The 10863-nt window shown below is 34.8% G+C and overlaps 2 protein-coding genes across 4 annotated transcripts in view; one reads left to right on the top strand and one right to left on the bottom strand.

The window, feature by feature from the left end:
• The window catches only part of Sting (transmembrane protein sting), a 5925-nt gene extending 4069 nt beyond the window's left edge, over positions 1-1856 (bottom strand). The window contains exon 1 of the mRNA XM_018506250.1: positions 1801-1856. The gene's annotated coding sequence lies outside the window, so the exon portion shown is untranslated. The remainder of the gene's footprint in view (positions 1-1800) is intronic.
• Positions 7-6596, top strand: LOC108760354 (macoilin). 3 transcript variants are annotated; one of them, XM_018506247.1, is made up of 12 exons: positions 7-817; positions 1798-1939; positions 2037-2163; positions 2343-2472; positions 2620-2686; positions 2812-3025; positions 3125-3383; positions 3475-3714; positions 3918-4094; positions 5053-5331; positions 5440-5633; positions 5829-6596. In XM_018506247.1, the coding sequence occupies exons 1-12, from the start codon at positions 738-740 to the stop codon at positions 6089-6091; spliced, it is 2172 nt and encodes a 723-aa protein (XP_018361749.1). In that variant the 5' UTR covers positions 7-737; the 3' UTR covers positions 6092-6596. The 3 variants fall into 3 exon arrangements, with proteins under 3 accessions (XP_018361749.1, XP_018361750.1, XP_018361748.1); XM_018506248.1 differs by having other exon boundaries at positions 2812-3028; positions 3936-4094; XM_018506246.1 differs by having other exon boundaries at positions 2812-3028.
• Positions 6597-10863: the final 4267 nt, after the last annotated feature.

Raw genomic sequence — 10863 nt, 5'->3', positions numbered from 1 at the left:
GGGCCGGGAGAGGAGGAAATGGAGGGGAGAGCGGAGCAGCGCGTGTTGCCAGGTCGCGCGCGCGGAGCGCTGTTAACGCGAATGAAACGAGCCGATGGACCGACCGCAGCACGGTCGGGAGACATCTACGATCGATAAAGGCTCGTAGAGAAAGCCCGAAATCGCGTCGCGCGACGGAAAATCGCGAGAGGGAGAGAGGAAGAGAAATAAATAAAAAGAGAAAGAGAGAGAGAGAGAGCAAGAAACAGATCGGCCGGCAAGCGAGCGATCGGCACGCTTTTATACGAGGTGATAAACGTCTTGCGATTTTTCGCGACGCAGGCAGAACAGCCGCGACGACGACGGCGACGGAGACGACGGTGGTAGTAGTAGTGGTAGTGGTGGTAGTGGTGGTGGTGGTGGTGGTGCGCGGCGCCGCGCGATTAATACAATCGGCAGGTGATTTCTCGTCGCTGATTAAAGCGCCATGTCCCGCGATGGACCAATCAGCTGCTTGGTAAACCGCCGTGAGACCTCGAGTCTGTCCACAGACGAATGACAACAAAAGAGACTGATAGAAGTCGCGCGCGCGAGAGAGCGAGCCCGAGTTTTTTCGCACGCGAGTGTGTTACCCCCGCGCGCAGCCGAGGAGGCCCAGTATATCCGCCGTCGCGGCCGCTTTTTTTCCGTTTACCCCCCGTAGCGCGCCGCGAGTAACGTCGCTTAGCCTGGTGGTGGTAAAAGGTGCCGTGAGGAATATGAAGAGGAGAAATGTCGAGTGCGGTAAGCTTCGGAGGCCCTTGAAACGCAACAAGCTCACCGAGGGAATCTACGGAAGGTAAATTCTCACGCCGCCATATGCGTATCGCGTACGTACACCTACGTCGGGGAATGGCCGTTTTCCTTCGTAATCAAAAACGTAACCAAAACCCTCTCCCTTCCCCTCCCCGACTCCCCCCCTCACCCCCCGCGCCGTCCCCCCTCGCCCATCTCGCGGAAAGACGCGAGTGTTGTAGGTCACGACAACGATAACGACGATAATGATAACGACGACCATAATAATGACGAAAATGATGATTATGATTATGATCTTGATGTTGATGACGACAATAACAGCGGTGGCAACGATCGCGCGCGCGAATGTCGAGCAACCGTGACGCCGAATCGACGCCGCTCTCGCTTGACATTTACCTGCGTCCTGCGATTCGGATGTTCTAAGGACATACGAATCTCCTTCGTTTTCGCCGCTTTCCTATTTCTTTTTTTTTTTTCTTTCGTCCCGCAATCTCGTTCAAATGCATTCATCGCATGTTTAGTACATACATATGCAGCATCTTATGTTCCAATGATTCTTGTTTGTTGCGTATGGCTTACAAGCGGCTGAACACCGCGATAACAGTAAAACAAATGCGATAGTCCAATGGACTTTTCTTTCTTGCTACCTTTTTTTACTTGGAGAGCGTAAGATCTTGTTATGTAAGATCTGTGATGTTTCCGTGTTTTTGATTGTTGACACCAACTTGGTATCTCTTATCTTATAATCCAAACATATTTATTAAATATTTTGAAAGAAAGTATAGATTGCTCACGAAGGTCAGTACCATTTGTTTTTTGTCGTTGACCTGAACTGTATTAGAAACTTTCTTTCTTGTTTTTTTTTTAAATGTATATTTACTTTAAGTACAATAAGTATGTACTACTTGAACTACAAAAAACTAAAGTAAATATAGAAACACATACAGATGTATCAGTCACTGTGAGTTGTAATCTAGCATATGGCAAACATAACATGTATTAAAATAATTATATTTGTTTCAGTACCTTGCTTTATCTGAAGTTTCTTCTACTATGGGCCATGGTGATCTTGGCAGACTTCATTTTGGAATTCCGTTTTGAATTTTTGTGGCCGTTCTGGCTAGTCCTCCGAAGCGTTTACGATTCCTTTAAATATCAAGGCTTGGTAAGTGTCAACGTGTGTTACGCAATTATCAAGATCACGCAATCGGATATTATTGGATATATGTTAAATCTCATTGTCTTTTTACTCTCTGTTTTAGGCTTTCTCTGTATTTTTTATTTGTATTGCACTTACGTCAGACATGATTTGCTACTTTTTTATCCCTGTGCATTGGCTGTTTTTTGCTGCCAGCACTTATGTTTGGGTGCAATACGTCTGGCATACAGGTACGTAAAAAAACAAATGTATTTGAAATGTGGACAAACGTGTAATGTACACCTGTCAAAATGTGATTTCTTCATACTACTGATACTGGTCCATGATATACTTGCAGGAATTCAATTTTTAAGAATCCTGATTTTTAATAAATGTAAGAGATTAATTAAAATGTTCATATTTTAAACAGATAAAGGAGTGTGTCTACCAACTGTGATGCTGTGGCTACTATTTCTATATATAGAAGCAGCAGTGCGGTTGCGTGACTTGCGTCATATGCCATTTCACCTAGACCTCTGTCGGCCGTTTGCAGCACATTGGTAATAGTTTTATCTTTGTTTTTTTTTGTAGATGAATATATCATCAAAAGATGCTTTGTGTATATTATTAGATATAATAGATCTAATAGGATAACCTATTTATGTCCGTTTGCTCCAAGTAAAGTTTTCTGCATTGCGTATTTCTAGCATTGGCTATCCTGTAGTTACATTGGGCTTTGGTTTCAAGAGCTATGTAGGCTACAGAATGAGGCAGGTTAGTAATCTTCAACAATCAATCTCAAACAATTACGTTGATTTATTACAAATACATATCTTCTGTACAATAAGATATTTATCATGGCGATTATATTTATTTTAATTTATTCTTGCTCTCGATAGAGAAAACAAAAAGATGTGGCAAAAGAGAACGAGTTCTACCTACAATTACTGCAGCAAGCACTGCCTCTAGAGCAACAAGCTATGTCAATGCAGCAAATCCAACCGCAAATGCAGCCACAGACACAGCAGGTCACTGCGTCGTTAGAGCAACATGTGAAAACTCAAACACACAAATTGAGTCCACAGTACAATCCAAGTCCTGAAAAAAGCAGAGGTAGCTTGTATTTATTATCAACTATTGTCCCATGTGAATACAGTATTACTATAATTTCCATGATTACACGCATTTTTATGTTTCTGCTTGTTCTTTTAGAGGGCAATAACAATTCCATAGAAACGAACGTACAAAATGGCGGAGTACACACTAGTAGCCCGGTCACATCACAAACACAGACTGCTACTACCAAAAGTACTCATAGAAAATCCTTAGATAAGAGTGAAAAGCAGGAAGAGCAGCATAATAAACACAATGTATCAAATAATTCACCGTCGGACAAAAGCGACAAGAAATTTATACACAGTAATGGAAGTACAGTATCGCACAGTGACATACAACTCATCGAGAGGGTGGGGTATGGTCAATTTCATACTCAAAAATGTATTTCTCTTTAATCACACTTTAATTTCATGTGAAATACTTATCGACACAATTTCTTAAAACAGATCTGTAAATGATTTTGACATAAATGAGGTAGAAAAGGACAAATCTATTAAGGGTTGCGGACATACTACAATAAAATCACAAACAAACGGTTCAGTAGCAGGAAAATGGAATAACGTGAAAGAAAGTCGAGATTCATCGTCGACTACTAATGTCCAACGGGAACGTAAAACTCGGCAGGTTAAAAATACGACTGAAATCACAGCGGAGCAACAGAAACAGCAAGATGATTATTATCAAAGGTATATCATACAAGAAGAATTTTTCTTGTAATATATTATAAGTTTCTATCGAAATTCTGCCAATCCAACATATTTTCGAAGACACAGATTGAAAATATTACAAATCTGTGTGTGGTATTCGTACTTCACAAATCCTATACCGTCTTGTATCCATCTAGTAGACTTCCTGTCAGTTTCTTCAGCATGATTTGTCGTTGAAATAGGTTACTGGTGTGTCGCAGGCTCGAGGCAGACATAAAACGTTTAAAGTCAGATTTGCAATCAAGTCGACAGATGGAACAAGAATTACGGTCGCAAATCAATGTCTTGCTCAATGGAGAGAGACAAGCTAAGGGTGACATACAACAACTCCAACATGATAACGATCAATTGCAAAGCAAGTAAGTAAATTTTTTAATAATTAATAACTTTATGAATTATTTAACAATTGTAAATTATTTTTGTAATGTTACTATGAATTTATATAATACGTGTGAAAAGAATGTATCAGTGTCTGCTTTATACAATATTAAAAAATTTGATTTTCAATATTTTCCATTGTAATTTCACATTTCTAAATTTGAATTTTAAATATACAAACTATATGTGTGTGTGCGTGCGTATAATGTGTTAATGTAGATTATATATAATAATATAATCTATAAATCTATTGATAATCCTTTTGCTTTGTTTTTTTTTTATAATAAAAAGAAGACTTTTTTGTTATCTTTTTCTGTTCGTGTTAGCATCTGAACAGAAAAAATGTACATATAGATTTATATATTTAAATAAATTATAAAGTTTTTTTTTTAAATAATTTGTTAAAATTTTTGTTAAATTAAAATACATAATATTTGTTATATTATTAATTATGCTTATTTTATATTCTTACGATTTAGATGTATACTGGATTTAGATATATACTGGAATCATTAATCATTACATTCTCTTCTACATATATTAATATTAAAACAAGAGTATCACGTTTAGTAGGACATATAAAAGTCATTAATTCTTTTAATTTTTTAAGATTAAACATGGAAATACGTTAAAGATATCTGAAATTTTATAGTTTATATTATAAAGAAAATTAATTATAAATAATTATATTTGATACTTACAAAAGGTTTCACTTCGTAAAACCTCTCAAAGGAGTCTATTTCTTTATTCCACAATTCTCTTATAAATTTTTCGTATAATTTTTTTTTAATAACACGATATTATACTATTAAATATAAAAAATATTTTTTAAATTTTAATTTGTATTAAAATGTACACAGAAAAGGGAGACAGAAAATTTTTATTTTGATTTTTTAATAAAATCAGACAAATCCTGTAATGTAAATTTTAATATTATAGATTACATGGTCTAGTGACGGCGCGTCAATTGGATAAGCAAACAATGTCATCGTTGGAAAAGCGAATTGCAGAAGAGCGAAAGCAACGTAACATATGCGAAGCGTCCTTGCTCTCCGAACGAAGGGCACGACGAGCTGCCGAAGAAGCGCGCTCCGCAATTCCTCCACCACCACCTCCGCTTATCAGGCAAGAATGCACTGACGCGTGTAAAAATCGAAGATCTCAAATGGAACAGGACCTTAAAAATCTGCGCCGAGAATTCAAATTAAAGGAAGAAAGGTAAGAACATAAATTTGTTAGCATAAAAGTATAAAATTATTTTAGATTATAAATGGCACAATGTAAAATAAATGGGGCGCAAATATCGTATATTATATGTTGATTCAGATGTAACGCATTGGAAAACGATGCCGCGCGTTGTAAAGAGAACCACAGGGAGTGTGAAATTCTACTCCCTGCACTCAATGCGCTGCAAGATAAAAACGCACATTTGGAAAACAGCTTGAGCGCAGAAACGCGTATAAAACTTGATCTGTTTTCGGCACTCGGCGAAGTTAAGCGGCAATTAGAAATCCGAGAAAGTAAGTGATTGAAACAACGCTTCGTTCGCGTTGTTTTATACATTTTTCATATATTTTTTGTCGTATATTTCTATTTTCTTAATATTTGTAATCTATGATTGAAGAACGGGTAAATATTTGTTAAAAATAATAGAAACACATATTACATATGGTTGTTGCATTAGCAATATATCATATTATTTTCTGTTAAATCAGGCTTAATCAGATCTCAAGAGAAAGAAATCGAGATGTTGAAAACAAAAATAGCGCAAGATTTAGCTGTGATGCCACAAGATACATTTGGTCCAGCGCCAACCTGTGCGACGTCCAAGCTTCGTTTAAATAGTGAAGTGAGAGTAGCAGGAACAAAAATACGTTCGAATGAAAGTCCCTGTCCGGGGTGTACCGTGTCAAATTTGGATCCGAATGCGACAGCGTACACGCCTAAAAGTTCCCTTATAGCATCGACTGAAGCTTAAGGAACTACAATTCTCTCATCAGAAACCTGATAGTAGGATACATCAACTACAAAGAATGTTTCAAGTTTCTTCGTGGAAATATCACTATTTGATTCACAAGTATGCAAAATACGGATTTATCGATCAGCTGCTGAATCTTTTCTGCATCATCTTCTTTAAGACAACACATATTTTTATTATATATGGATTCTCCCGATGTAAACAAAACCTGGAAGTCTTCCATGAGAAACTTCGCGAAACATGTTTTGTATCGTGTCTTGTCGTTTTGAAAAAGAAATGGAACCGTTGACATTACTTATGATCACGCGACGCGACACTGGTTTCTAGAATGTCAAGGAAATCCAGTAACAATCTTAATTTGTAACGTTTATGCTGTAGGTTGATCTTACGGATATATAACAATTCGTGAACTCAGTGAATCGTAATTATCTCTTTTCACATGCATAAATATCGATAATAATGTTTAACAATTTAAAAAATCAGTGTATCTGATCGTTAGTTTATATGTAAGTAAAATATATTTATATTCTACAGGAATACCTCTCTCTCTCTCGGAAAGAGTTTGTCTTATACATTTGTCATGCCAAATGTTATGATGTAGATTTTTTATATTTTTTTTTAACTATTTCAGAACATGATTTGACATTTTAAATCGATTTTTATGTAAGGTAGGAGAAAAATGCTAAGAGATTTTTTTTGTTAGCAAAGTCGCAATAAAGGATATGTTGGAAAAGTTAATATCCGTATTACGATCTTCCTGCAGTATGCCTAAACATACGATGACTTGTCAAAGATGCATTCTTATTCAAGTCGTATAATTGAAGCTAGTCCATCATACAAACTATTTAAATATCATTGGCGTGTCAAGCCATTTTATGTTATGCGATCATCATACAGAAATAGTCATTGACAACATAGAAAGAAATATGAGCATTATCCAAGAAGGATCAAAGTAAATGTCACGACGCCAAATTTGTTTTAGGTAATCCTAATGTCCGTACGATGATACTCTCACATGCACACAGAGCGCGTATTTATGTTTTTAAATTTTCATACTTTTAGTTTAATATTTTTGTTTTATGTATTGGCTCTCAAAACGGCATAAAGTAGCCATTACATTTTTCGTGTATGAAAAAAGTAATATAAATTTCAATGTGATAAGAACGATTGATTCGTAAAACGTTAACAAAAAGATGTGATGGCTAACTTGATTTAATTTAAAAAAAATTTTGGCATTCATACTATGATCATGCTGGTATGTGAGATTATGTAATGCCATATATTTGGTTAAAACAAAAAAAAGTTTAAACGCAAAATGATAATTTTATTAAAAGTACAAAGATAGAAAAAGGTTATTTTCATATTAAAATCACTTTATTTAAATAAGAAGAATATTTATTTCATTATTTAGCATTGAAAAAGTTGATAAAACTACATTGTGACTAGATATAAATGTGGATAAAGTTCTTTTTTTCTTATGTGACGTCCATTAATATAATTCCAGAGTTAAAAAAAAGAAGTTTTGTTTTCTTTTTTTAAATTATTCTTAACGTGTATATCTGTATACAATATATATATATGTATATATATATATATGCTATATGTTATATGTATGCTATGTGAATATAATTATATAGACATATATATATATACACATATATATATACACATATAAGTACATACATATACATATACATATATGTATATAAAATATTACATGACTTGGACAAAAGCTTTATGGTACCATTATGAAGGTGTGGTACATAATGTTTACATGAGAGATCTGTTTATTCTTATAAAAATATAATTGTATATGGCGTATATCTCGATTATTTTAAATATTCGCGAAAATAAAGCGATCATATCAGTCTATTGATTCACAAATTACGCTATTTAAGTGGTGCTATATGTTATAATTCTGATTTTTTTAGATTCATGTACCTTCACCTTGAAAAATTGATAAAAATTGTTGCTTTTAATTTTAATTGGCTCATGTGGAGTATTTGGAAGACTTGTTTAAGAGCATACAATGGCATTACGAATGATTAATCAATAATGATCAAAAATTATGTGTGTGTGTGTGCGTGTGCGTGTGTATATGCATGTGTGCGTGCGTGTGCGTGTGAGAGAGTGTGCGCGTGTGTGTGTGTGTGAAATTGATTGAATAATTAATCGACATTAATAAAGTTGACGTTTTTATTCTATTCGCAAGAAAGTCAGTACTTGCTTCATTACGTTGCAAATATTGTGTAAACTTGTCAACTATTACGAAGTCATTCTTCCATAATTGTACATACAAAGCACTGTCATGACAATTTACTTATGGACACTAGTAGTGGATCATGACCAACTAGTCAAGCGAAGGAGGAAGTTCTACAAGCACGAATATTTAATAGGTATCCAACATTTAAACTTTTCGCCTTTTATGGAAAGAAGAATACAGAACCCTCTCACTTTACTAAGATTTAGCATTTGGACTCATTGGATAATGTGAATTGTGATGAGTCCACAATTTCCCGGATGATCCACATAAAGGACGACGTTGTAAAGGCTTTCCTGCACAATGTGTATATTATTAAATTTTGAATTTGTCTTCAAAAGAGCAGTGCGAGTTTGTTACTTATAAGAAGGTTACGTAGAAGTTTTCTAATTTGCATATGTTAGTAACGTGTATATCGTGTACTTTTAAGTGCATGAAATAACTCCGATGGTTGCTAGTTTATTGGGGAAAGAAATGATAAAATATGTGCATTTCTATTTCCGAATTGTTGTCCCAGTGTCGAAGATATTACTTATACTTAACTTTGATCTTGCGAATAAAATCGTTGATAAGTTTCGATTTAGATTTGCGTTTGCTTACACTTTGCACACAAATAACGTAGCGAAGACGATATAGACATGTAAATAAATATTTACCGGAAAGGAATTTTGATACCGCTTCGTAAACGCATCGGTGTAATTGTTGGGGCACTTGCGTGGCATAGTTATTTTGCTATTAAAAAAAAGTCAATTTTCGTTACGGTGATTAAAATATCTGCCGATTTAATTTGGACAACGAGATTTAACTAACAGGCTTGTTAGCAAAGGAAAAAAGAAAAATAAAGTTAAAAAGGCTATTGATTTGTAAAAAGAAATATCGATTAGTATTGTGAATACGTGTACCTGACCAAGGGCTTTTTTGAAAAATATCGCATACGAAAACACTGTAGTAAGTACATGTTACGTCTATTATAGATTTTTGTATGCGATATAGATTCAAAAACATGGGCCCAGGACGTGTGCTGTAGTGGTTCTTTTTCCTTTTCTTTTTTTTCCATTTTTTTTTGGCTAATTTACTTATCTTGGATTTAATTCCAGCAGAGAGAAGGCTGGCTTGATAAGCAATTAATATTATGCGAGATAATATCGTATACATTGAGTTATTGTGATATACATACACACACAAAGAAAAACAGACCCGCGCAATACACATACACACTGATACACATTTACATAATCATCATATGTAAATATGCATTCGCTTTACATATTTATTTGTGTATACTCGTACATCGCGTGCACATCGGAAGACATGCGGTTGCCTACGCGTATACACATACATATATGTGTATAACTATTTTAGTTACTACATAACGTTCTCTTATAATAAATTAATAATGAGATAATTAATCGATCGCTAATAGGTAAGTTTCCTATTTCCAAATGCATTGTTTCACTTCGCGCGACAAGAGGAAGACGTGCGTAACAAAGTACTTAATTTTTATGTTCGATTTTGTTCGGCATTCTTCTTGGACGTGTGTGTGAGAGCGAGAGTGATAGAGAGAAAGATTAGAGACATGCACAAAAGAAGATTCAGGTACTTTTTGTAATACCTGCTTCCTGAATAATTTGTAAGTTCTCTGATATTACATAACTAATTTATTAAGTTGGCGAATTGACAATAAAAAGCTTTTTTGTTTTATAACGAGGTTTTCGGCGTCTCGAATCTGACCTCAATTATAATGGGGAAAGTATCTCGCGGACGTTTTTTTTCCTTTTTTTTTTACATATTAGTTATTAACGTCTTGTGCGCTTCCACAAACACATGCGTACTTATACTTATTGTCATTGCGTAGCAATTAAGTTTATATCGTCGCGAGCGACGAGCATAGCATATTAAATGCAGTAACAACACCGCTATTGATCTCATATATTGCGCGACCGTACACGCAAATGCCCTTATTAACGATTTATTATAAAACCGATATGCTGGATATCTCGTAGAGTGAAAAATTTATAAAACATTTAATCATCTTCTGGAGATAAAACAAATCAAGCAAGTGACATTACGCCTAACTGGAGAGAATCACGTACGTTTCAATCTGCTGCATATATGATATATATATATATACATATATATATATCACAAATAAGGCAATGAGAGAGTTTCAAAAGAAAAATCATAAGAATCTGGCTAAGAGAACTTTTACGATTGATCGTAAAACTCGCCAAGTATGAATCAGATATGTACGACACTATCATACATGCGTTTCTACCGTTAATTCGTAACCAAGCTTTGAGAAATCCTGTTTCGAACGACGGCACTTCTGGCCAATACCACAATAATCTTATATTTATAATGATCCTTCTCTTCTGCATATTTTCTGTCTATCGGTCATACAGAATATATTTGACTTTTGTTTTCATATTAAAATACATGCTTTATAAATTTTCCTTTCATCCTTTCGAGATCATACTCTAATTTCCTATTAAATATAATTGTAACAAAACAT

Source organism: Trachymyrmex cornetzi, unplaced genomic scaffold (assembly GCF_001594075.2).
Source record: "Trachymyrmex cornetzi isolate Tcor2-1 unplaced genomic scaffold, Tcor1.1 scaffold223, whole genome shotgun sequence".
Taxonomy (NCBI): Eukaryota; Metazoa; Arthropoda; class Insecta; order Hymenoptera; family Formicidae; genus Trachymyrmex; species Trachymyrmex cornetzi.
This window is presented reverse-complemented; position numbering and strand designations above follow the sequence as displayed.

Coding starts and splice junctions, on each gene's coding strand:
- LOC108760354 (XM_018506246.1), top strand. CDS start 738: ATGAAGAGGAGAAATGTCGAGTGCGGTAAGCTTCGGAGGCCCTTGAAA. Junction 818..1,797: donor ACCGAGGGAATCTACGGAAG/GTAAATTCTCAC, acceptor TATTTGTTTCAG/TACCTTGCTTTATCTGAAGT. Junction 1,940..2,036: donor CCTTTAAATATCAAGGCTTG/GTAAGTGTCAAC, acceptor TCTCTGTTTTAG/GCTTTCTCTGTATTTTTTAT.